The sequence below is a fragment of the Melanerpes formicivorus genome, unplaced genomic scaffold (genome assembly GCF_026170545.1).
Source record: "Melanerpes formicivorus ecotype bairdi unplaced genomic scaffold, bMelFor1.0.p_v2 SCAF_16, whole genome shotgun sequence".
In the NCBI taxonomy this organism is placed as follows: Eukaryota; Metazoa; Chordata; class Aves; order Piciformes; family Picidae; genus Melanerpes; species Melanerpes formicivorus.
The window spans coordinates 4,116,406-4,143,709 of record NW_027142368.1 but is presented as its reverse complement, the minus strand read 5'-3'; the positions used below and the strand labels follow the sequence as shown (position 1 = coordinate 4,143,709).

General features: G+C 44.9%; 1 protein-coding gene across 7 annotated transcripts in view; it reads left to right on the top strand.

The window, feature by feature from the left end:
- Positions 1-12,999, top strand: part of BDNF (brain derived neurotrophic factor) — a 56,720-nt gene extending 43,721 nt beyond the window's left edge. For 5 of the 7 annotated variants that reach the window (XM_068147828.1, XM_068147831.1, XM_068147833.1 and 2 more), the window contains exon 2: positions 11,877-12,999. In XM_068147828.1, coding sequence (XP_068003929.1) covers positions 11,877-12,638 — 762 coding nt within the window. In that variant the 3' untranslated portion in view covers positions 12,639-12,999. Of the gene's footprint in view, positions 1-3,338; positions 3,438-9,105; positions 9,200-11,876 lie in introns of those variants that run through there. The other 2 variants (XM_068147834.1, XM_068147830.1) reach the window with 2 other exon arrangements.
- Positions 13,000-27,304: the final 14,305 nt, after the last annotated feature.

The window sequence follows — 27,304 nt, the reverse complement described above, 5'->3', positions numbered from 1 at the left end:
TTAGAGGTTATGTCAATGTCAAGATTTTTTTGTTGTTAGCAGCTAATGTCCTGCAGGCTGATGAAGAGGGAGGCAAAAAAGAATCATAGAATCATGAAGGTTAGAAAAGACTTCTAAGATCATCAAATCCAAGGATCAGCTCAACACCATGCCTACTAAACCACATCCTGAAGTGCCATGTCTGCATGTTTTTTTAACACCCCCAGGGGTGGTCACTCCACCACCTCTCTGGGCAGCCTGTTCTGATGCCTGACCACTCTTTCAGGAAAGACATTTTTCCTAATATCCAATCTCAACCTCCCAATGGGCAACTTGAGGCCATTTCCTCTTGGCCTATCACTAATTACTTGAATATTGAATGTCTCAGTTCTCATTAAAGCACCAGAGTACTTACTGGTATGGCATTGGCAAGTTGCTGCTGAACGTTTTGATGTGGATGGTGCTTTCTTCATCCCTTCTAAGCACTGAACATCCATATTACAAGCAGGAATAACCTTGCGCTTCTCCATTTTATGGAAGTTAAGGCTGACCTTTGGTCCCTGGCAGGCTGCCTGGTTTGTGTTTGCGGGGCTGCTAAATACCTACTTGGTGCAGTAGTAGTCCTCCATGGGAATAGGTCTTTCCTGAATTTCGTAGCGAATTTGCTGCGGGTAAAAGCAGCCTCTGGATGAGACAGGAAGTTGTATTGCCTTTCAAATCAAACCTCTTTAATGGTGAGGAATGTTTCTATTTTAACACTAGCCTTGCTTTTCTTGTTGTTCTTTGTTACATAATCGTTGTGCCCACAAATTAGAAGCATCAGGCTAAAAGCTGAAGAATGAGGGAAGAAACAAAAAGCCATATGGCAATAGCAGGAGGTCCTGCCACCCCACCTTAGGCTCGTGACAACATGCCCTACATTTAACCTACAGTCAGGAACTAATTAACAACACAGATGGAAGTGAGCTAGCATATGTATTCAAAATAATACCCCTAAGGTTTTAATCAGCTGCCCTGCCTCTTTCTGGGTTAGACATCAAAGTTACCATAGAGAGATTTGCAAACTACATGGATGATACTCATGGCTAAGGCAGCTTTGTGTGGTGGCTGAAGAGAGACTGGGGGCAGGGGTTCCCTTGTTCTCTGAGCAGCGACTTGATGGGCAATCTGGGTAAGGGGTCTAAATAGCTTTGTGCTTCAGCCTACCCAGAGGGCTGAGTTATGTTGAGATTCAATGTTTGCAAAGCACTTGGGAAGCTTTGATAGTGTGTTCTCCAAAAAAAAGTTACACAGGTGGAGAATCACAGCTGCATAAGTACTGGGTCTCTCAGTCCTTCCTGCTTCTAAAGGCTTTTACCTCAGGAACTACTAATCATCTCTGATCAGCTCTGCTTTTGCTTTTGAGCAGGATGGTGCCTTCTAGATAATCCATTGTTGTGCAGATTTGGGAGAGGGAGGATGCTTGGCTGTTTTCAACAGCCTAATCGGGTAACTTAATGCTTCTCGATTTAACTTTCTCTTTCCTCCTCCCACCCCTAGCTGTTTGAAGAGAGGCTCTCCTTCCCTGCGGGGCAGGAGGCTCTGCTTATGTGAAGGGACAGCTATTGACGTTTTTCGAGAGAAGTGTTTATTTGATGACTGAAATCCCATATACAGACCTACCCTTTGGAGCTTAAAGGCTCTTGCAGGGAGAACGGTCTGCTGGCAGCCAAGCCACTTTCTTCAGCAGGAGTGTGTGCATGAAACAAGACACCCAAGCGTGGAGCGGGGCTGGATTTTGCATACTTCTGTTCATAGGCATGTCTGGGCTATTTATGTGCTTATACCGGTGGGGGAAGGGAGGAGCTAGTCTGCACACCTAGAAAGCGTTTTTCCTTCCTCTTTAAAGGGTAGTTATTACCAAACATGCTAGCATCCCTCAGGAGTCCTGAGTGTGAGGAAGCTGTTACGCTGAAACCTGTGACATTTTGTTCTGATACAGGTATTAGCTATAGTTTAGGGGGTGGCTCCATCTGATTTTATCATCACTTAGGTACTGGGTCCACTTTTGCACCTGGTGTATAAATCCATAGGTTTATACCAGGCAGTGACTGTGTCCACCAGAATTTGGGTCCACTGGCACATAGTGCTTCAATGAACCTCAACAGTCATTATGGGAATTATGTGGTCTGAAAAGTCAGGAGCCAGGTAAACTTCATTTTTAATTGAGGAGGGGAAGGACCCAATGTCCATATGACTCACAAGAATCACAGTGTAATACTGCTTTGTGGTAGGAGTTACACCATTATACAACTAGGAGAAGGCAGCAGCTTGCTGAATTCAATTTTCCTGCAAGGCCGTGGGCTCTTCTTCACATCCCATGAAATGTTTGTACCTTGAGTGTTACAACTACTGAATCCTGTTTTCAGCCACTTGCATCTTTACCAGATCCTCACCTCTTCTAACAGTTCCAAACCATTTTCCTCTGGGTAGCTTGTGAAATGAAAGCACCACTAAACAGTATTTTAAGTCTGTAAGTGGGTAAAGCCCTTGCACTGGTGTTTGCCTGACTAAGGATGGAAGAGAGAGAGCTTATTTGGGTGGGTCTCAACTTCTTGCATGCCAGTTACAACACATAACCCTGGAAACAGTATTATCTATGAAACTTTTATCCCTGTATTGAATGCAGCTAAGTTGGCCCTCAAATTTTTAAGATGGATTAGGGATAGAGAACCAGGCATAAAAATAGCAAAAGTCTTGTTTTGACATGACACCACCTAGAAGGCACTAGAGGGGTGGGGGGAAGAAGCTGAAAACCATAATGCTTTGAAACCTGTGATGTACTGCATTGTCATAGTGAAATATCAGTGAAGAGCACTTCTTGCCAGAGTATTTTTGGTACAGTTATACTAACATATTGACCTAGTTCTGCAACAGTGGTGTGCCCAAAGATAAAGCTGCTGTCACAGCAGGACACGTGCAGGGCTGGCTGCCCACTGAGGTGGGTTAGATTCCTAATGAGAATTATCATTTTTCAATGCAAGTTCCTCACTATTCCACTAATGGAGATTGAGGTGACTTCAAACACTTACAAAATATGTCCTCCTGGTCTGGTTGTTCCCAGGTAACTTTGGACTTGAATACTCCCAGAAGCTGTTTGATAACCTCAGTGTAAGCTTTTTATCCTTTGCCTCCTCAATGGAAAGCATTTCCGTGGAGATCTCATGCTAACAACTGGACTGAGCGTGTGTGAGGAGAAATGTGCACACAAGGGCATGCAGCCAAAAGATGACTGATAACTCCACTGGCAGATGCAGGTATATTGTTAATACCTGTCAGGGCTCTGACAACAGGCATTTCCAGTTTCTGGTTCACACACATCACAACATTCTGATCTGCTTCATTTCAAGGACTGACTATGGCTAAAAGCAAGGCATTCTCTTACAGCAATGCCACACACAGTCAGGGTCTCATCAAAGGTAAGAGTCTTGCAACAAAGGGGTATACACAGCCCTTCCTTTCCTCCCTTACCCTGGAGAAAGCACTGCCTGCCCAAGCCATGGGTAACTGCTCCATCTGATGCTTATGCTTTTTAACCATTGGTTTTCCTTGGCAAAGCTTCACTTACGTTCCTGTTGAGTGCATAATGTTCTATAGGTTCCAGGAAGCTTGCCACTTGCAGCAGAACCGATGGGTGCGTGGGATGTTTTACATGCTGTTCAATAGTTTGTAGGCACTTGTAAGATCCAAGCTCAACTGGTACAGCAGCTTCTGGGCCGTTCCAGGGCTGCTGGACACATGTCACAGTGCAGGGGATCCAACTCACGCTCGTTTGCATGCAACATACTCCGTTCTGTTCCTGCTCTCGGGTGCCAATTATCCTTGAGTTCAGTGGGGGCTTCATGTGTGTACTTGGCAGAACAGCTTAGTCCTGTGACAGTTCAGCACAGTATTTCATACCAAAGGACCTTAGTGACATGGAAGACAAACCACAGATGCTACTCAAAGGTCTGAGGTTCTGCTCTAACATCCTTCTGCGTGCAGGTTGAATTAGCATTCTGTAAAGCTCTAGTGGCATCAAAGCAAATTATTTCAGAGAACTGTAATTATCTGCTCCCATGGAGGAACCAGACAGTGTCTTGGCACAGAGTAATTATTTCATGGAATGGTTTTGCATGTTTTATTGGGGGTTTAGGTAGCCTGTTCTATAAGTGAACTTTCTTTTTGCACGGATTGCATAATGTTACTTCTGAATGACTGCAGTAATGGCATGAATGTATCTCTGCACATACTCTTGAGAGGTTAATGTACATTTCCAAAGCTGAAGTCACTTTTGAAACTGGAATTTGCTTAATGGCTAGGTTTTAGGGTTAGAAGTCATGTACTGTACAGTATTTCTGGTATTGCAATAGGAATGCAGCATGTTGATGGTAGGCTGAACATGAGCCTGCAGTGTGCCCAGGTGGCCAGGAGATCCGATGGCATCCTGGCCCGCATCAGGAACAGTGTGGCCAGCAGGAGCAGTGAGGTCATTCTGCCCCTGTACACTGCACTGGTTAGGCCACACCTTGAGTACTGTGTCCAGTTCTGGGCCCCTCAGTTTAGGAAGGATGTTGACTTTCTGGAGCATGCCCAGAGAAGGGCAACTAAGTTGGGGAGGGGCTTGGAACACAAGCCCTATGAGGAAAGACTGAGGGAGCTGGGGTTGCTTAGCCTGGAGAAGAGGAGGCTCAGGGGAGACCTTATTGCCGTCTACAACTACCTGAAGGGTGGTTGTAGACAGGCAGAGGTTGGTCTCTTCTCCCAGGCAGCCAGTACTGAAACAAGAGGACACAGTCTCAGGCTGTGCCAGGAGAGGTTCAGGCTGGAGGTCAGGAGGAAGTTTTACACAGAGAGAGTGATTGCCCTTTGGAATGGGCTGCCCGGGGAGGTGGTGGAGTCGCCATCACTGGAGGTGTTCAGGAGGAGACTTGACAGGGTGCTTGGTTGCATAGTTTAGTTGGTTGAGTGGTGTTGGACGATAGGTTGGACACAATGATCTTGAAGGTCTCTTCCAACCTGGTTTATTCTATTCTATGTTACCCTGCCCATGATGCTCCTGGGCAATACTAAACCTGCTGGTAATCCTTTTATTTAAGGAGGACTTTCACGGAATACCTTGGTGTATTTCAACATAAAATCTTAGCAAAACATTTTGCATATCCAGAGTATAGTGGCATATACCACAGAAATACCGTTCTGGAGCTGAGCTGCTTTGTTTGCAGGAGGGTTCACAACCCCCTGTGCAGTCTGAGGGCCCTGTGTGCAGGATGCTGTATGAACAGCTGGAAAGGCAGTATGTGTGTCACTGGCTCAACAGTCAGTTCCCATTGTCAAAGTATAAAAATAGTGCACATCTGTTCTCTTCCATGAGTGTTGTTTCTCTGAAGGCTCTGATACCATCTGTGAGTCTGGCCTGCTCTTCCTTCGCTTGCGCCTACTGCCAAAACTCATCCTGCCTATTTCCTGGTATGGGCAGAATGGGTCTGAGATTCATCTGATAGAAATCCTGCTGGGAACTCCTTGTAGTCCTGCACTTGGCCAATTTAAGTGTAAGTGTGCGTGTAATGAGGAGGCTGCCTGGTCTGTGCCCGCTAGAGCAGCTGAATTCTCTCACTTGGCGCTTTGAAGTAGTTGTGGCCTTTGCATGGCTGGCTGAGTGTCCGGAGAGGTATGGTGAAAGTTTGTAGGAAACTCTGATGCATAACTCTGCAAAGGATCAGGGTTGTAATGTCACAGCATTGCTATTTTGCCATTATTTCCTCTGGGTTTTTGCCCACCTCTGCCTGACAGAAATTGTGGGGTTTGTATGCGTTGGGGAGGGTCCAATAAAACCTTGGAATCCCACAACCCCCCTTGTAGTGCTTTAAACAGATGCATGCCTCTCCAGAGCCACTGTAGTGCTGGAGTTTCTTTGCTCTCAGCTGTACCATAGGCAATATTTAGCAACATAAGATGAAAGCAAATTTCTCATCTTAAAAGCTGTCATTTATAAACCAGCTGTAAATTTGCTTGCTATTTATCTTAGCCTTCAAAAAGGTTCTTAGTCTCTGACATCTCTGGCGTTATGGCTAAGTAGATTTTTATAACCCCAGGAAAGAAGAAAACAAACCAACATGAGAATGAAAATAAAATGGGCTTCTTCTTCCAGACATGAAGCACCAACTTACAAGAATACAAATTGAGCGTGGGTGTGTATTGGGGAGGGGGGGAGGTGTTGGGGGGGAGAGGGAGGGCACTTTATTTTCAGTAATACAAAGTAATTATATAGTATGCTGCATAAATAGCCTCTAGGCTGAGCAGAGTGTGTCAGACACCCAGTAATGCATGTGTTAAAGGTTAATACTGTTTTGTTCTCAGTAGGTTTGGGCTTTGCAAGTCATGTGCTGACATGCACCCCGGTTTGGTATCTCTTCACACGCTCCGGCAGTGATGCGTAGCGCAGGGACTCACGCCTGTGCCATTCAGTAGTATTTAGTAAATTGAACTTCTGGAGAAAGGTCTTAGAAAATGGCAAGGCAGAAAATGAATGTCATCTTGCTGCTAATTTTGTCTTCCACCACACAATCCTCTCTGGAGATTAAAGCAGTAGGAACCTATTCACTACTGAAAGTTATTTCAACTTTCACAGCTTATATCAGGACGCAGAGGAGCAAGAACGTGCTCACAGCTGTTCATCAGGGCTCTCTGCTGGAAGTACAACCTGTTAAGCTGCTAGGTTTCTGCTCAAAGTACCTGAGAATAACAAAATAAAACAATTAAGTGGTGAATCCTCATTAGACACAAACACTGAAATAAATAGTATGGCTAGGTAATTGACTACATATGTAAACTAGCTGTAGATAATTGACATGACCTTCATTTAATGAGCCTCCTTCCCATTAGTGGAGAGGAATACCACAATTATGTGCCCTTATTCTAGCTGTAATTGTGTGGACCTTATTGAAGTACAAACTAGGTCACGTCTTCCTGAGATCTGGTCCATGGTGGGTGACCTCTTTTCATTACTTCAGCTTTGCTATGCTGCACAAGAGAAGATGTTCTTGCAACCATGAGGATGGATGGCATTTGGGAAGCTGATCTGAAATAAGATTTCTGATAGTTGTCTTGTGTGACCTGAGGGAGTAGTTCAAGGCTCAGTTTCAAGGAGGCTAGCATATATATGTTAGGCAAGTTTATGTGAGTTATACAGCAGTCTATGGGACAGCAACTGAACCAAGATTCCCTCTCCTAGAGAAGTCTTTGATCTTTTATCCACAGTAACATAACTGAAGGGCAGCAGCCTTTAGTTATTGTTTCTAGAAGGTGGGGAGTAAAGACCTGGACCTCCTACAGCTGAGAAGGAAGGGGATGAATGTGCAACAGGACTGCAGACTGAGGTTGCATTATCAGTGGCTTTGTGTTTTTCTGCCTGCACCTCTGGCTACAAGTGGCCACAGCTACTCTTTGTCTGTTGTTCAGTTGTACTGATGCCCCCAGAACATAAAGTGTCTGCAAAGTTACTCCAGTTAAGAAATATTCAGCACTGTTGAGCTGCCATGGAAAGTAGTTGCTTGGTGTGCCAGGGTACCATCAGGTGTAGGTGTGTGTAGGAATGCTGAAGCATCTCCATGCAAGGCCTTATAGTGGCAAATGTGCCCAGCATGGGAAGGGGTGGTACCTTGCTCAGTAGTAGTGTGCTGGGAAAACAGGAAGATAGAGCTTTCGCCCATGTTCCTACCCAGGTTCTGCTTCCGTGTGAGGTGGCATGGACTGCTTCATATGATCAGAAGGGTGTTTGTAATCTAGTGTTTGGGGTTTACAGGGCACTTAAGGTAACAGAACAAGCAGTTAATCTTTGCAGTGTAATGAAGGCTTGATAGCTGGAGAGCAGGGGAAAAGGACTAGAAGCTGCCATGCAAAGTGTTTCCAACAACCTTCGTGGTGCTAGGTAGGGATAGGGATATTAGTTCTGCCTCCCTAAAAGAGAGATGAGATGTGCTCACTTTGCTCTGGTAAGAACTCACCTGGAGTACTGCTTCCAGCTCTGGAGCCCTCAACACAGGAAGGACATGGACCTGATGGGGCAGGTCCAGAGAAAGGCCACAACAAGTACTGGGGGGGCTGGAGCACCTCTGCTGCAAGGACAGGCTGAGGAAGCCTGGGCTGTCCAGCCTGGATAAGAGAAGGCTCCAGGGAGACCTAATGGCAACCTGAAGGGGCCTACAAGAAGGTTGCAGAGGGACTGTTTCTGGAGGCCTGCGGTGATAGGACAATGGGCAATGGTTTGAACTTGGAGGAGATTTAGATTGGATGTTAGGAACAAGTTCTTTACCATGAGGGTGGTGGAACACTGCAGCAGGTTGCCTAGAAAGTAGTTGAGGCCCCATGCCTGGAAATATTCAAGGTCACGCTCAACAAGGCTCTGAGCAATCTGATGTAGTGGAGGATGTCCCTGCTGACTGCAGGGGGATTGGACTAGGTGATCTTTGGAGGTCCCTTTCAAAAGCAAACCATTTTATGATTCATGAGTCACTGAAAGGTTTTGTTTCTCTACCCATGAAGTGAGATTTAAATCTAATCTACTCTAGCGTGTTAAACTAGTAGATTTTGAGCAGCTGCTGCTAGAAACTGCTGTGGCTTCTAAAATGAAGAGCTTTCCTATGCAGTAGGATATTACTCCTCATATTAAATCACTTGATATCACTTTGCTGCCAAAGAGAAGGACTGTGTGTATTGCTCAAGTCACTGTCAAGATAGGGGAATCTTTGCACACTTCAGCTTAGTTTGGGATTCATTTATAAAGAAGGAGATGTTTGATCTGTGTCTGCTAGCAATATTCCACATGTCTGTGCTATTAGAGCTTACTTTGACAGACTCTTACATTGTTATGGGATGATGAGGGGTGGATTTTGGGGGGGTCATCACATCTTGTGTATTATCAGTATGTTATGTGGATAATGGCAGTCTTAGAGTTGTTGGTTTTCAGAGCCTGGTTGTACACTTTCTTGGTACTCCAGATAAAAGCAGCTGTTGTGTGTCATCAGACGGGATGTAAATTGATCAAGCTTGACAGCAGTTTCCTTCCTTTCATTCCTTCTTTCCTTTCTTTTTTCTTTCCTGTGGAAGGCAAAAATTGATTAAGGATGGATTAATATAACATGAGATTTGGTGACCAACCAGTCATTGGCAGAGGATGCAGAGGACTTACTGAAGTCAACTGGTGAGGTTTCTCTGCATCTCTATCTTCTGTCATCATCCTTGCAAGAAAAATGTCCATGCAAACAAAATACACAGCCACTTCCTCCTAATTTCACATCCCTCCAAGTTCATTGCTATCATGAAATGTAAACAGCCCAATGAGAACAATGATGGATGTGGCCTGGTCCAAGAACCCTTCTATGTCTTGTTCACTTACCTAACCTGAAAGGCAGGTGCCAACTGGGGTACTTAGCCGATGGGTGCAAGTTTCTCTTTATTTTGTGCTTCTTGCCTTGTGTCCTCTCTCTTTTACACTGGGAGGCCCTTTGGTGAGCTATGGGCTCAGACTGAGTCTGTCTTCCAGTGCTGAGATGTTGGCTGGGACCTCCGGGCACTACTCTAATAAAAATAACAGGAACTGGATTAGGAGCCAGATGATCTGTGTTGTGTTCACTGCTCTGGTGGTCAGTGTGATATGGGTGTTTGGCTTTTTTTGTCCTTTTAAGTTTTATATAAAACAATTCTCAGAAGAGGGAGTGTATGAATATTGTTATTTTTGTTGCCTGTTCCACTGGCTCTGTACCTGTATGCTTGCTAAACCACCCCTTCTCCCTCTTGTCTTGTCTCTCCTTGTTTGATAAAGGAAGACTAATAACCTTCTTCCTTTGGTTGTAAATCATCTCGAGTGTCTCTCTCTCCCTCCCCTTTGAGGAAGAGATCTGGTATTACTCCCTGTAGAATGTTTTTAAAGATCCTAGGAAGAAAAATCTGCAAAATATTATTGCTCTGCATGGTTAGAGAAAACGCTATGTTCCTGTGAGTCACAGATGTCAGGTTTGTTTAATTGTAATAAATCTATGCCACAATAACACTTTTAAACAGGAAGAGAGGTGGAGGGATGAAGGAAGAGTTGTGCTGGGGTAGAGAGGATTCTTAGCCAAAATCTTGTTTAGTGGGAGGCTGAGGGTGAGGAGGGCATGAACACAAACCCAAACACTTCCCACCCCCCCTACTTCATTAAGTAAACTGAGGGCTACATTTTGGGCACTGCTGTTCTGGTACATATTTCATTTATTTGTGTGTCTTATGATAGATTGTCTTTCCGTGTTCATGTCTGAAGAGTTTCCCACAGCATGTTTGCAGGAGATGAAGTAAGGCTTTTTACATAGCACCCTGTTGGCAAACAGAAATAGCAGTTACTCCAATGAGCACTGCCAAGTATGAGGTACTTCCGAATGAACTTCAAAAGCTCTGAAACAAGCATTAGCTGCTGCTTCAAAAATCTGAACAATGCCGTTGCTTTCTAGCAAGCAGGGATGGTGAGAGCCGGGATCGGAAGGAGGAAAAGTAACAACTGGATGTGATGGATGTTGTAGTAGCACTTGGGATCAGACAGAAAATATAGCTCTCTGTCACTGCAGGATTGGGGGGGTTCTTGTAATAGTACCTACAGTGCATATTCTGCACTCAAAGAGGAAACAATTTCTACCCTGAGGAGCATACAATCTACAGAGACTCAGCAAAGTGCTTGGGTAGGAGCAGTCTAACCTAAGCTGCTGGGAGTGCTGGGAATCACTCCTGTCAGCTGATGTGCTGATTCCAAGTCTGGTGAGGAGTTTACCTATCAGTGTTCTTTTCTGGTGTTTTCCCTCCACTCCCAAAAAAGGAGAGAGCCAAGTGTACACATGAGCCTCAAAGCATGGCCCACAGCGTGCACCAGAACTTGGGTGAAGGAAATGGACAAACTGTTTCAGTTTGGCAGTCGGGCTTCTTGTGCTTCTGGTTTTGATGCTGGGCTCAGGACTTTAACTGAGTTTCAAGAGATGCTTTGCTCATTTGAGAAGGGGCAGTACAGGGTTCTGGGAAGGTACAATACAGTGGTTCTGGTACTGTCATTTCAATACAGCTCTAATCAGCTCCATAATCTCTCAGGTCACTTCCATGGCATTCACACATTCCAAGCAATCTGTCCAGCTCAAATTTAGTATACTGTCCTGGACCATTTTTCTTGTTCTATATTTAATCATACCTTTAGATGAGGAGCTGACCTTCTGACACCCCACAATTGTATGGCCTCTTCCTGTGTTTTGAAGGTGGCTTTCAAAATGCTAATGCAATTTATCCTGGTGCTGCAGAGCAGGGTTTTGTTGATTTGATTTTTTTGTTGTTTGGTTGGTTTTATTGTTTTGTTTTCTTGTTGGTTTTTTTTTTGTGTGTGTGTGTGGATAGAATGATGAAATATTTTTGGCATAGAGAGATCTTAAAAAATTAAATGTTTGCATTTGCACTTGAAATGGAAGTCTTGCCTTTCACACTTGTGAAGCTGTCTTTTATTGCTGAAATGTTGCATTGCTAAATAGCAGTTCTGCTTCTGCTGTTCCTTGAAGTAGATGTAATCTGGCAATCAATAAGGGAGTTTGCATAGTATCTAATATAATACTTACTACAGAAAGACTTTGGCACGTAGGAACTCTGGCTTGCTGATACCAGTGTTGCTTAAGCTTCAGCATATGCTTCATCTGAAACTCTAAATCAGAGAACACCCTCGTACAAGGGTATGCTTTATCGCCAGTAATGAGTTGCAGCTGCATGCAGCAGGAGTCTGCAGAAAATGCATAATGTGTCATGACAAGGCGGGTGAATTTTTATTATTCTGTCCCTTCTAATGTTTTTTTTCTTCTTCTTCTTGTCCTTAACAGTTCCACCAAGTGAGAAGAGTGATGACCATCCTTTTCCTTACTATGGTTATCTCATACTTCAGTTGCATGAAAGCTGCCCCTATGAAAGAAGCTAGCGTAAGAGGACAAGGCAGCTTGGCTTACCCAGGTCTTCGGACCCATGGGACTCTTGAGAGCCTAAATGGGCCCAATGCTGGTTCAAGAGGACTGACATCACTGGCAGACACTTTTGAGCACGTCATAGAGGAGCTTCTAGATGAGGACCAGGACATCCATCCCAGCGAGGAAAACAAGGATGCAGACTTGTACACATCTCGAGTCATGCTAAGCAGTCAAGTGCCTTTGGAACCCCCACTGCTCTTTCTGCTCGAGGAGTACAAAAACTACTTGGATGCTGCAAACATGTCCATGAGGGTCCGGCGCCACTCTGACCCAGCTCGCCGCGGGGAACTGAGCGTCTGTGACAGCACCAGCGAGTGGGTGACGGCGGCAGAGAAAAAGACTGCAGTGGACATGTCCGGGGCGACCGTCACGGTCCTGGAGAAAGTCCCGGTGCCCAAAGGCCAACTGAAGCAATACTTCTACGAGACCAAATGCAACCCCAAGGGGTACACAAAGGAGGGCTGCAGGGGCATAGACAAGAGGCACTGGAACTCCCAGTGCCGAACTACCCAGTCTTACGTGAGAGCTCTCACCATGGATAACAAAAAGAGAGTCGGCTGGCGCTTTATAAGGATAGACACTTCCTGTGTATGTACATTGACCATTAAAAGGGGAAGATAGTGGATTTGTGTTGTATAGATTATATTGAGACACACACAAGGAAAAAAAGTTATCTATTTGTATATATACATAACAGGGTAAATTATTCGGTTTAAAAAAAAAATAAAAGGAAAAAAAAAAGAAGAAAAAGGAAAAAAAAAAAGGGAGAAAAAAAAACCAAGAATAATTTTATGGACTGCATGTATAACTGAAGTTTATACAGTACAGTGGTTCCACAGTCTATTTATTGAACATATCCATGACCTGAAGGGGGAAACCGAAGTCATTTGCGCACAAGTTTGGAGAGAAAAATAAACCAAACCAAACCAAACGACAAAAATCCGACCAAAAAAAAAATATAACAGGGAAAAAAATATGAAAGGGGAAAATATGAAAGGGGAAAAAGAAAAGGAAAAAATAAAAGGGGAAAAAATATAAAAGGGGGAAAAAAAATAAAATGGGAAAAATAAAAGGGGGAAAGAAAAAGATAAAAGACAAAAGATAAAGAGGAAAAAATTAAGGGGGGGAAAAGAAAACCAAGCGAAGTCTGTGTTACATCCTTCGGAAACATTGTGGTTTGTCGCCGTTGCCAAGAATTGAAAACACATAAAAAAAAGTTGGAAAATAAAAGAATAAAAAAAAAAAACATAATAATAATTAAAAAATACAAATAAAAAATTGCATGCTGCTTCAATTGTGAATTGATGATAAAATGTTCCTCTTTCGGGAGAAATAAATTGAACCAAAACATTCCGTTTACATTTTAGACAGTAAGTATCTTTATTCCTGTTAGTATTCTATCTGTTTACTGCTTTTAACTTCTGATAGCGTTGGAATTAAAACGATGTCAAGGTGCTGTTGTCATAGTTTTGCTGTTTCTCTTTTTGCTTTTTGAACTCCCATCAGGTTGAAAAAGGCGGGGGGGGAAAAAGGGGGGGGGGGAAATAATCTTTTACCTTACTCTGGATTAAAAAGCAAATTACTTTGGGGGGTTTGGGGGTTTTTTTGGTTGTTTTACTTTCTTCTTGTTGTGAAGGTGTTTGCAATAGCAATCCAACTACTGATGAAAAAAAGAGTAAGAGTAAGAATAATAAAAAAGAGGCAACTGGAAAAGATTGGTGATGTTCCACTTCACACTGTTGAACTTCAGGCTTAGAGACAGCACTTACTTAACTGTATGGCAACATGCCTTTTTACTTTGTTGTTCTGTTTCATTTTATGATTTCCTGTCTTTTGAGAGCTGCATTTGCTTATATCATGTTTGTTTGTGTTTGGGGTTTCCCCCCTGCTCCCTTTCCTCCCTCTGGAAAGATGTTGGTTGTGATCTTTAAAGTATTTCGCTTAGCGTACAGCTGGAGCTTGTCGTATAGCAAAAAACTCTGTGGAAGGTTGAGAGCAAAGACTTTGTGCTTGAATCAAATGTCTTGGTGAAGCACCCTAGAAAAAGGGTCTAGAAAGATGATAGTGGATCTGAAATCGGGTGGGTCGTGGGACTGAGTAGCTCAGCCAGTTCAGGGACAAATAACAGAGTTTTGTGTTGGCTGAGGCTGTTCAAATCATAGTCAGTGCTGAATGTGGTCCTGCACATCCTGTGAGAGTAAGGACTTTGCTGTCTACACTGCTGCCCTTGCCTTCCACAGCTCTTCTAGCAGCCCGGGGCCAGCAGAGCATCATGAGCAAGTTGCAGTGGCATCCCTGCCTGAAGGAGCTCTGGGGAATAGCCAGGCGAGGAGGCATAAGGGAGCCCTTCCTGGAGCTGAGAGCAATTAGCATTTATGTTCGTGTGGGTCTACCTCTGCTGTCAGCCTTATTTTATGAAACAAATCTTGGCATAAAAATCATCTCTTGACGTATGTGAAGAGCAAGTGCTGGAGGAGTTGTCTTAACGTTGCTTAGGTTCTGATAGATGCATTTAGCCCTGTGCTACCCCTCCAACTTCCCTGACAGAAGTGTTTCTAAAAAGGTAGGTTGTAAGCCTGAGAGCTGTGCACAGCACTTGCTCTGACTACAGTGGGCAGAGAGGCAGAAATAGCTCATTAGTGAGCTCACTGAAGGCAGATGCTATATTTGTAGTTCCTGTAGATGGAGAGAAGTATCTGAACAAAGAGGAAAACACTGCAAAATAGAACTGCTGCTGAGTGCTGCAGAATATGCAATAGCCTGTCTTGCTGTTGAATTTAATTAAAAACCTGGTCTGGGCAAAGCTTATCTGAAAATGATTCCCCACCAAAATTCTCTTAGGAGAGCACGTTTAATACTGTTTATGTCATTGCTAGTAGAAATCCTGGAAGCTGACTTCAATATCAGTGATTTCTTCTACTGGAGGTAGAAGGGCTTCCTCTTCTCTGGGATAACTGTCAAGGGAGAGCCATCTCAACTGTACAATGAAAACCTTTTACGTTGGCCATATGTGCATGCTGGACAGTGAGTGAGAAGTGAGGGTTGTGTGACCTCCCTGAACTGCAGACTTCAGCCTTCCCTATCAGTTGTAGATATTCAGGCTCCCACATGGAAATCACAAATTAAAAACACTTCCTGAACTGTGTCAAAGCTTTACCTGCAGTGTTCTTTGTGCAAATTAAACATTGATAGAGGAGAGGGGGATGTCATTCCACTCTTGCCAGTCCCTGGATGTATCTAATTCTTTGCATTTAATAACCCAAACATGGTCCAGGACCTATTGTCAGCAACATTTCTAAACTACAGCAGAGAGATGGTGTCATAGTGGCTCCCCTCAAAATCAGGCCTGGTTGCTTAGGAAGGGGAAAGGATGATGATAATGAGTGAATAACAAACAGATCACTCTAGCTGAGTGATCACTTAGCTAGAGTGGAAAAAGAAATGAGAGCTAGGATGTGACAGTAATGTAATTCAGATAAAGGAATAAAATAATTCCCAGTTCAAGTAAATTGAATCTCCAAGAGAAGTGTTAGTGCATAAGTCATGCTAGGAATAAAGGTCTTTGTCTCCCAAAGTTGGCCATATGCTTAACTCACAAATCCTCTCCTGGCATCGATAAAGGTGATGCTGTTGTGGCAGAAATAAGGTAGTGGGGTGGTAGGTTCAAAGGGCAAAAGGCAGCCCCTGTGGGTGGGGGCAACAAGGGCTGAAACAGAGAACCTGCAGAAGCACAGTCCCTTGTGACTACAGCTAGAGTGATGCTGCCCAGAACATGCCAATTCTGTGCCTATTGCCATCACCTGAAACTGGCAATTAACCTGCAGTCCCATGGCCCTCACCTGCCTGACCTGATACATCCATGATCACAGGCTTGGCAGCTTTAACAGAACAGAGGTGGTGGGAATGATGGTGGTGGCGGGGAGGGTGGGGTGTTGTCTTTCATGTCACTTAATTAAACTCTTGCTGTGGTCTGTTTGTGACAAAGGTATATCATGCATGTCAGCAGGCCTAGTGCTGTGTTAAAGTAAAGACTCTTGCAAGTGTAAGTTAATGTCTGTGGCCTTGTTCTCTATTATTCACCTTGTGTAACATAAATATTTATTGTATATTTATATAATTTTATGGTTTGGGGGCGGGGGGGAAGAAAAGACCTTAAATTGGCATTAAAATTTAAACCCAACTGCGTCATATTGTAAATATAATTAAGCTATATTTAAGTGTACTGATTAACATAATATATGTTTAACTATAGAGTTTTTTATGTTTTTAAATATATTTTCAAAATATATATATATATAAAAAAAAACCAAACTTGGGGTTTTTTGGGGGACCATGTGATTCTTTTCTCTAATTGTAAAACAAACTGGAGTTTTACTTATAAAGGCGTGTGTTCTTTGTTTTGAAAAGCATTTTTACTCTATTTTAGCAATAAAAAAACAATCAAATCTCACTCAGAGGGCAGGTAGCCCCTCCCTGTTTCACAGCCGGACAGTCAGCCTTGGGAAGGGAGGGGTGGTAAGGATTTGCTTTCCATAGAAGTGGGAGAGACGTGCAAGATGATGTATTCCCATTTAATTCTAGCACACAAGAGGCTCGTGAGAGTGAACTCCATGAATGACAACAAAGACAGGATTTTCTTCAGCTGTAAAATAATGGGCGTGATGGAGGTGAGGGAGAGGGGGGTTACTAACCTTAGGAACTAAGGGATGAGTGAGACATAAACTCAATAGCTATAGTTCAGTCATGTATCTGATTTTTAAATCATGTCATGTATATTTATATCCCATCCACTGAACTTATTTATGACCCCAGGGAGTACTGAGTGGAATTCCTTGGATTTAACATACTGTTAGTGTCTCTAAAAGAATATTCTCTACCCTGGCTGCCAAGCCTCCGTATGTTTAATTATCCCACAGCCCTAGAACGATCAATAAATCTTCATGATAAATAGAAAGCTTCCATATAACTTAAAGTGTGTGTGAGGGGAGGGGAAGCTCAAAGCCAAACTCTGAAGAGATTCCATTGCTGTGAATTTCCCAAAAGCCCTGTGCCAGCAACGTCTCCACAAGCTCAGAGGAAAGGGTGCTTCTGCAGAGTATCATTTATATTAAACACACATGGGTGTGCATTGCTTGCTTTGTTGTCTCACAATAAGCCAACAGAAGCAGTAAGATATTAAAATCTTTGGTGTCTGGAAGAACAGAGGGGTGATGTTGCCATATGATGTGTCTGAGCCTGGCTGCAGGAGCTGGCTCTGCTCAGACTCTGCCTTCTCCCCTAGGTAAGACAGAGATGGGTGAAGTTGTTTTAACTTGTTGAATATATGGCATAGGTACACAGGGAATGAAATGGGCACCCTCAAAATACATATTTGAACTACAGAGGAAGACAGAGGAGCTAACTAATTGTCCCATCCATCCACTCTACTGAATCCCAGATCTGTAGAGGACAAGATATTTCCATAGGTTGTATCACCTGGATCAAGGAGTAAAGGCCTATAACTAAACAAAGTTGGTGAGGGGTTTGGAACACAAGTCCTATGAGGAGAGGCTGAGGGAGCTAGGGTTGCTTAGCCTGGAGAAGAGGAGGCTCGGGAGGGACCTTATTGCTGCCTACAACTACCTGAAGGGAGGTTGTAGCCAGGTGGGGGTTGGTCTCTTCTCCCAGGCAACCAGCACAAGAACAAGAGGACACAGTCTCAAGCTGCACCAGGGGAGGTTCAGACTGGATGTTAGGAAGAAATTCTACACAGAGAGAGTGATTGCCCATTGGAATGTGCTGCCTGGGGAGGTGGTGGAGTCACCATCATTGGAGGTGTTTAGGAGGAGACTTGATAGGGTGCTTGGTTGCATGGTTTGGTTGATTAGGTGGTGTTGGATGATGGGTTGGACACAATGATCTTGAAGGTCTCTTCCAACCTATTCTATTCTATTCTATTCTATTCTATTCTATTCTATTCTATTCTATTCTATTCTATTCTATTCTATTCTATTCTATTCTATTCTATCTTCTAAATTACCCAGCCAGAAAACAACAGCAAGCAGGAGAGCAAGACTCGTGAAGAGAATTTTCAAGGCTACACTGAAGTGCAATGAGGCTGGGGGGAGGACATTTATCTCAGTGTCCCAGGTGGAGCCAATGAACTGCTTCCACAGGCTACTTCTAATGAAGATCTCATTGAGAAGATACCTTCTGGCAGGGGAATTAAAGTGTAAAAGGAATGGATGCACTTCTTTGGAGTAGATGTAAAAAGTACCACAGCCTCACTTTTTGAGGCAGTTTTGAAGCCAGGAGGGTTCTGTAAGGGGGTGTTTTGGAAGAAGAGAAGATTTTGTCTGAACTTTTTTTGGTTTTTGAGTGGGGAGCTTGGTTTTTTGTGTTTTTTTTTTAACCACTTGCTGCTATTTTGGGTAGTCAAAGACTGTGCTGGATATAAACCAATGGAGTTAATCTGATAGCACTTTTTTGGATGCCCGTGGGAGAAGAAGGCATAGAGATGGCATGAGTGGGTCTGACTTTTCCAGGCAAGATTTGGATTCACCTGTAGAATTTGAGATCCTTCTGGAAATTAAGTCTTTTAAATCTCATCCTATCAGATGGTGGTGGAAAGCACTTGGAGGTAAGCTGCTCTGTACTACACCAACCCTCTGCTGAGAGAAACAACACATAGCTGCTGGGTTTTGTTTTGTGCAAGGAGGAGACTCTAGAACTTGTCTGCAATCTGCTCAGTCCTACCAGGAGTCCATACTGAAGTCATAAATATGTGTATGTATTTATCTAGATATCAAATAGCTGCTGCCATTGCTGCTGTTTCTCTGCTGATCAAGTTGGTGCTGTGTTGTTGACTCCATATGGGATTGCAGCCACCCAGCCTGGAGCTGCATGTCCCTGCTCCGTAGGAACAACCTGCAGAGGGAATCAAGGGCTGGCAATTCCCAGTAATTCCCCAGTGCTCAGGAGGGCCATGCAGGCAGCCAAGGCTTCCCTGCTGCCGGGAGCCCTCAGCCATGCTGGCTAGCAGCAGACCCTTCTGATCTCATCAGCACAGCCGTTGCCAGTTTACTCATGCAGGGATTTTAGGAGATGAGGAGGAGGATTTGGCACAGAGCTGTAAAGCTTCTTGTCAAAATCCCTCCTTCTCTGCCTCCACTAGCTGGGCAAAGCACCCTGTGGCGTCTGTGGGAGCTGCCTTTACCATGGCAAGGGATGCTGCAGTGGGCTGTCCTGCCCCCACCCTGGGACTGGTAGCACCTTGTAACTGGAGAAGCCTGTGACAGCTTGCAGACAATTCCAATAGGGACAGGTAGGTGGCTGGAATAAAATGGGCTCAGGAGAACTGAGCTTAAATATTTGGAGAAGAAAGTTGTTTGTATGTACTGATACCAGTGAGCAGATGCCTGAGTTCCCAGTACAGGTGTTGCTCTTAGCCACTGCCACAAGGTGAAATAATGCTCTTGCTTGTCTTCCTCTGAACGTGAATTAAACTCCCTTTGTATCACAGAAGATAATGCCAGAGCAGGACTCCAAAAGCATTTGACTGATTTGATAGGAGTAACCTCTCAGGTGATAAGCAAAGGCATAGGTTACAGAGAAGGAATTCATCCTGCCAGGACAGCAAAGCTTTGCACCTTCAGAAACAACATCTCATGCCACTGCACTCTGAAAATGCATCCCTGTACTAAAATAGTCCTTTTCTTATACCATCCCCTTCTCCCCTTTTATTAAAAAAGACCCCAAGCAAACAATCTGTCTTAAGTCTCTAAAGTACTGGAGTTTCAAGTTAAAGCTGTAGTTCATGTACACAAACCAAGCTATCTTCCCCTACTGCGTTATGTTGGATTTAATAGCCTTGAAAACCATTCAGACTCTAAATAAGAGCATAGGTACTTCACTAAATATTCCTTCAGCTGGCATCTACACTGAAGATTTTAAATAATCCTAATAAGGTTTCCAATTATAATCTTTTCTGACCTTTAAGTAAAAACCACTCTACTGGGAGACTCATTTTTGCTCTAACCCCAGCATGGTCCTACACAGAAGTTTCACTATATTTGGATTCCAGTCTTGGGAATCTGTTATTTAAAGGCAATATGAAGTATGTGTGCCCATGTTTGTGTTACAAAAGTAGTTAGCACTGCCAGCTTTGTCATGTACCTCCAGGAAGTGGCCCAATGTGACCATTTCTCTCCCAGTTCTATGCTCCCCTCTTACTCAAGCATGCATAAGATATGCACTGATTGGTACAGCTGGAAAATGAAGCAGAAGGATGTAGGCAAAAGAGCTTGGAAAAACATAGAAAGAACAAATCTAGTGAGCTTTGTCAAAAGCAAAGGACAGATGATGTGATGCAGGACACTTACATCTTGCATGCAGGGTGAACATCCAGCCCTTTGCCAGGAGGCTCTTTTGGAGCAGGGATGAGCAACAGCAGATGCACACCTAAAGCCCTGCCTAGTTACAACAAGTACATTTACTTGAACACACTTGTGTTGTCCAGAATGTGTGGTGTGTGTGGTGAGTTTTCCAGGGGCTTTTGTTGGGTTTTGTTGGTTGGTTGGGGGTTGGTTGGTTGGTTTGGACTTTGTTTTGTCCCTCTGGCCTGCTTTATTCTTGGGACAAGTGAAAATGCCATCCTTGGTGTCCATGCGTGGTGCAGCCCATCTGGAGACCAATGACACTTGTCTCAGCAACCGCAGAAGTGCATTTGTTGCAAGAATTTACGAGGTGATACAGTGATACTTAACATCCTTTCTGCCCTGGGGTAGCTGCTGTTGCAGAGGGGCCAGTCCAATGGATGTGGTGCTGGTGTAGGTGCAGATCTCTCTGCTGGCAGAAGGTGCCTGCCAGAGCTGGGATGCAGCAACAAGTGTGCTCACTTCATCTCACGTCAAACCACCTCCCATCTGTTGGCCAATTTTCCCTTGGGTTTATTTGACATATTAGTCAGAGGTGCCATACTCTGGCTGTTTGAAGGGTACAGAAGAAAATCTCACTCAGCTCCAGCTGAACTATTCATAACAGACGTATTATCTTACCCTTTTCTTCCTTTACATCCCCCCTCCTTCAGGCCAGCTGTGCTGGTGTGGAGTACTTGCCTCCCCATTTCAGGGGATATAAGTTCAGACATGCTCATCCAGCCTCACTAAGAGCTGCAGGTATATACCTGTGAGCTGTGCAGATCACTGCTGTAGAGCTGTCACAGCAGGAAAGGGGCCAGGGGGATGCAGCTTAGGAAACCAAAAAGGACCTTCCACTGGGGAAGGCAGGGCAGCCTGCAGCTGGCTGTCCTTGCCTTGATATGTAATGTTTGAATAGAGGTGTAGTAGGTACAGGAGTTCTTCCTAGCTGACTGCAAAACATCACACCATGTAGGTGACTCCATGATTAAACTCTCACCACTGGTAGTCTCTGCTTAGTGCTTCAGGAGGAGTAATTCATGGTCCTGCTTTCAGAAGTCTTGTTGCAAACAGCTGTCTAGCAAAATGGAAGTTCATCACCTCAAGTGCTACACAGCAGCTTTGTTTTCCAAGGGGAAAGGAGGACAAACACCCATCAGAGGCTATTGGAGGGAAAACATCAGTTTGCATGGTCCCTCAGAGTGTACATCGCTTTTTGCTTCCCAAAAAGTGAAAAGCCTTCCTGCGACTGTATGAATTGAGGCCTCCATGGTCAGGTGTTTTATTCCAGTAAGCCTAGTGTGAGCAGGGACTGCAGGGCTCTCTTTGCCAGCTGTTAAATTCAGCTTGTGCAGGATGGGACACCGAGGAGAGGCAGAAGAGCGCATGAAATCTGTCCATAAATCTGTCAGGTAGGCATCCGCTGTTAGCAGCAGCAGTGCCTCCTCTAAATTAAACCAGAGATTCCAGGCATAACTCTGCATGTCCTTACGGCTGTATAATTGTTGCCTGCATGGTAAGTCAGAGAAATAATGAGGATGAAGTAGTGCAAACAATAGCTATACAAGCTAATTAGCCCTGCCTGTCACTGAAAATAATACAGTGGGTGAGCTGATGATCTAAAGCCTTGCTTGAACTTTCAAGGCAGGAAGCTGAGTATAAGGAGATCCTGAAATAGAGCATTTCTGTAGCCCGAGATGATTTTAGGGCTCTGCAATCCATTACTCAATGGCCACATCATGAATTCCTCTTTAGAACCACAATCCCCTGTTATGTGCTTCGTAACACAACAGATAGCTCCAGTTTCTAAGAACTGGTGCAACATCTCTCATGAAGTGCGTGTCAGGTATTACGCAGGGCTATGGCCAGGGTATAATTTACAGCTTGGTGCCACGCCACCAAAACGACCACCTACACAGAGATGTGTTGGAGCATTTCAGAACAATGCTGCAAGCCTGGAAACCTGTGCAAATCTTTCTCGGAGCTTTCATTTTTCTCTCCTTTAAATGGGACAGCTTCTCCTTAATCACAGAGCCTAAGTCTGCCTTTGCAAAGGACAGTGTCTACTGAATTTAGTGGGAGGGTTGAAGAGTGACTCAATAAATCAATAGAGAATACACCTAGCAAAAGCCTTTCTGTTCAGAATCAGGTTTTAGCTCAGGAGGTCTGTGAGATGAAGACTGGAATATTCTGGGAAGCAATCAGTGTGAACTTGCCTGTTTTTTACCCCTATCCAGGGCAGTGGCTGTTGGCCACTGCTGGAGGTCAAGGGTGGGAAGATGGAAGGAGGGTGACCAGATGGGTGGGCTCATTTGGTGTGGGCTTTCTCTGAAATGCATCTCTGCAGTTGCAGTGACAGGAAAAGGCCCCTGTGGCAGACAGCACTGGCATGAGGACTTGGACCCCACCATGCCATGTGCCTGTGTGGCTTCCAGCACTGGTGACCACTGATTGCCATGGAGGAGTGAGTAGGACCTTGCCTGGTCTAGGAGGCTGTTTCGAGGGCATGGTGGGTATAGCCTTCTCTTGGGCACCTGAGAGCAGCAGCATGTGTTGCTTCTTCCTGCTGCTTTGGTCTTTTCAGTCCCAAATTGTGTGGGTTTGGCTTTCTGGTAAATTAAAGGCAGGCCAGGCATCTGTTTCAGATTTCCATATGTGTGTTTGAGATACAGCTAGCCTAGGGAATCAAGCAGGCATGAGAAACCTGTCATGTCTCAGCAGTGCCACAGATTTGACACATGGCCCCAGGCACACTCCAGCTCCCCAGCTCTGCTTTCCCATTAGGTTTTTGTCTCTTGTTGTTGTTGCTCTGCATGTTGTTGCTCATATTTTTTCAGTGAGTTGCTCACCGCAGAGCCCTGCGCCCAGGCATGGGCAGATGTCCCACAGCTGTGTGGCCAGCCAGGAATTCCCACTTGGCTTTGAAGCAAATGAGCTTCTTTCACCCAGCAGTTATAATCCCCCACCAGAAAAAGCACAGCCCTCTCCTCTGTTTCAGGGCTGTGGCCACCATCTATTCCTGCCTCTTCATGTGCATTGAATCACACACAGAGGTTTTGGTCATTACTCAGGAGAGGCTTTTGATGTGTCTGTCCCTAAGTGTCATCAGCTCCGAGCAAGGAGGCACTACAGGGCTTACCTTTAGGATCCTGCAGTGCTTGGTGATATGTCAGGGTTGGAGCAGTATCATTTCAGATCTGGTGCACTGCTTGCTTTGCAGCAGGAGAGGTTGTTGGTTTTTCAGCAACTGGGCTGTGAGTGCAGGTAAAAGCCCATTTGGAGCTGCCTTGACCTGGCAGCACCCCGCTGGAAAGGCTTACAGTTGTGCTATGGTTGCACCACTGCCACCCAAGCAGTCTCCTACTGTCCCCTCCCAACCCACAGACTGAGAAGTCCCCAAACTTACTGAAAACCAGCATGTTTGGGGGCTGAAGATGATCCAAAGCTCAGCTCCTGGGGGAGGAGGTCAATTGGCCACCCAGACCCACTGCAGTAGGCATGAGTTCCCATCCCAGCTGGCTGCACCAGGCAGGTGCTGCATGGTGCCAACCCACACAGGAGCCCTTTCCCCCTCAGAGTCCACACTATCCAATGGCTACTGCAGATCTGCCTTCAGGCAGAGACACTTTTAATACTGGCTCTTTTTAATCCTCCATGATCAAACCCAGACAGGGTGTCCTGAGCCCAGAGAGCGTGCACAAGATGCCTCTGTGAGCTGTGTGGTTGGACAGCTCCACCATCATCCCTCGCCTGGATGATGGGGTGGTACCTGTATGTGTAAATCTGGTATGGGTGTCCTGTGGACCTTGCCAAGCCTCATCCCAGCCTACCCCAGATGCCATGATCCATGTAGATCTCATCTTACCTGTGAGCCAAATGGTTGTGGGAAAGTTTTGGCATCTGATCCAAAATTCCAGGCACTGACTGCAGTTCAAAGAAAGGATCAGGGCTGAAAAAAGTGTGTCCCAGAGGCATTGAGAGCAGCTAGTGGGAGGTTGTATTTCCCATCAAGTGCTGCATAAACTGGTAAATCTCCTGGTCATCAAGGAAGTTTTAATTGTCTGTTCCTCTGGGGGAAAAAAAATCAGAATGATCTTTTGGAGAACTTTTTCCTTTCTGGTGGCTACCAAATGTTTCAAAGCCCTTTTGTGGCTTGTTTTCTCTACAGGGAGAGACTCCTACAGATTCAGGTCAGTGGTGCTGTGGTGTCTACTCATGTTGATGGAAGTGGACTCTGTTGAACAGGTGTATTTGAAAAAAAAACCCACCAGCCAACAGAAAAATCTTTCTGCCAAAGCTGTGATTGCTGTGAGTAGTAACTAAGGAGTTGCAAGAACTTCTATCCAAAATATAACTTTTGAGCTGCAGAGAGAAAATCCTGCCTCCTCTCCTCACATGGCAGACACATGGAGCCAACTTTGAGGGCCATCTTTGTCTACAGGGCAGCAACCCTACTGTCATTCCTTAACAGATTTGTTCTAGTCGTAAGGAGTGTACTTGGGAGAAGAATTCGAGCCAGCAACACCATTTGGGTTGGGAAATACAACAGGATTTAACTAAATTAAGTGATTAGGAGAAGTGTTTCTTTCAGCTACTACCACCCTACTTCTGACCTATAGTTTTCCTGCTTTTGAGATGAGCAATGCAGGATGCCAGGGGCTCTCTTAATTCTGGTAAACACATTTATGAAGCCTTCAACACGTCACTGGACGCAAAACTCTGTCCTTTCCCTAAATACCTATTGTGAAATGTCTGCCCATTGATGTGAAGAGATAAATATTTTGGAATATAAATAAAGCTCCACGTTAAATAGCTAAACAACACCCGTGGCAGGCTGCGTGAGTCACTGGTGCAGATACGTGCTGTATTGATTGCCGATGCAAAGGTCCACTTTGTAGGCTGATTTTATTTATCAGAATACACTCACTGCTCCAAAACTGGAAATACTCCTACCCACAGAGTATTTAAAGGATGTTCAAAATAAAATCCCCCTCTGCAAGTATAAAACTCTGTCAAAGACTTCAGACTCCTCAAGTACACTTCAGGCTTGAAATGATGGGAAATATGGGCTCCAGACTTCTTTTCTTTTCTTTTCTTTTCTTTTTTTAGTTTCTTGAGCTGGCAAACAAATGCTGTGATATCTCCTGCTGAGGTCCCTGGATACAGGCCTCACCAGCACAGAGCTGGGCACACACTGCAAAACAGCTCCTGCACTTAGTGTTTGCATGGCTCCAGCTCAGTTGTGATCCAGCACTTTCTGCCCTCATTACCTGCAGGTACTCAACCAACTAATCCAAAGTTGGGCGTTCTGACTCCAGCCCTTCTTGCACATCTGACTCCTGTAAGCCTACGTAATCAGGGACTGGGAAACATACTGGAATCTGGTACTACTGATCTTAATATCCCTTTAGATAATTACCTAGCACTACTCTGTGATCACACCACTGCTGTGTGATGATCACACCATCATCACCTTGTTCCTGTGTCCATCCTCTTGTTTCTCTAACTCTCTAACTCTTCACTTGCAGGGGAGCCCAGGGTGAGGACACACTTGTTCCATGGCCAGGGCCACTGTGCAAACCTGGGCTCAGCTATCTCAGGGCAAATCCATTCTCCCTCCATGAAAGACCTGTGGAGAGTCTATCCCCATGGCTGAGGCAGCTGTGAGACAGCTTGCAGGACATTTGTGGGGGTGGTGTCTGTGTGGGTCTGTGCTTCACCAAGGGGGTAGGACTTGTTAACAGCTTCCCAGGGAGGAAAAAAATGAGACAAAACCATTTCTGGCAGAGGGGACAGGAACAGCCCCAGGAAGGACCAGCTTGGGAATTGGGTGGGAAATCACCTTCTTGGCTTTCCATGGCCTTGGGAAGGCAACTGGACAGAGCAACTGGGAAGAAAAGTCAGAGAAACTAAACCGAGGGAAAAGGTTGGTAGCCGTGTGAGCATGCTTGCAGGAAGGAGAAAAAGAAATGGAAGTGGAGCAGCTGTCTGGGGTGGGGAGCCCTCGAAATCCTGCATTGAGCTGTGGGCCAGGGGATGCAGCTGAGCACAGCAGGTCGGTGAGAAGCTGGAGGGGCCGTGCCAGCCGAACGCAGAGGCCATGAGCTCGAGGTGGGGCTTTAGAGGTGAGCAGCCACCGCTCAGGGCTTGTCCATGCTTGCGTGCTCTCGCTGTGTGAAACGGAGCAGCTTTGCTAATGAGCAGATGTTTGCTCCCTGTGGCTGTTACGACATCCTTCAGGGTTCCTGCTGGAGATGTGTAACCAGTCCCTCCCCACCCACGCTCCGGCTTTGAATGAAAGCTGTAGTACACAGTTGTGCAACAGCATTTGCTTCATGCTGCTCCTGACAATCCAAGGTATGTACAGAACCCGGAGCTTCAAAAACAATCCTGCTACTGCTATAAATGACTCGACATTTCTGATCTTCAGATATTTGTCTATCTGCCTCACCAAGAAACCCAAATTTGAGGTTTGCAATGTGCCAGCCACCAGCCCTGACAGCTTTGCAGTTTGTACCTGGCTCTGGAGCTGCTTAATAAGGTCACCCCAGTTTGTACTCGGTTTGAGAACAGGACACATGTGGTACCACAGATGTGGTCTCATCCATCTCCTGCAAACGGGTCAGCTGTTCAGCAACACACAACAGCCAGCTGAGCTGTGGGGATGCTAAGGGTGTAAAACACCCATCAGGGTAGTGTAGAGTAACAACTGAAACGTTACTCACATAAGCCAGGAGCGCTTGTTGCTTTTATGAATGCTATAATGGGAGATGAGAAACTTTTCAGCAGAAACTCCCAGCCATATGCCTGCACCTAATCAATGCAACAATCAATTAAAACATCGGCAGAGACATTCTACAGAGGATGTTGTTTATGCCCCATACAGGCATA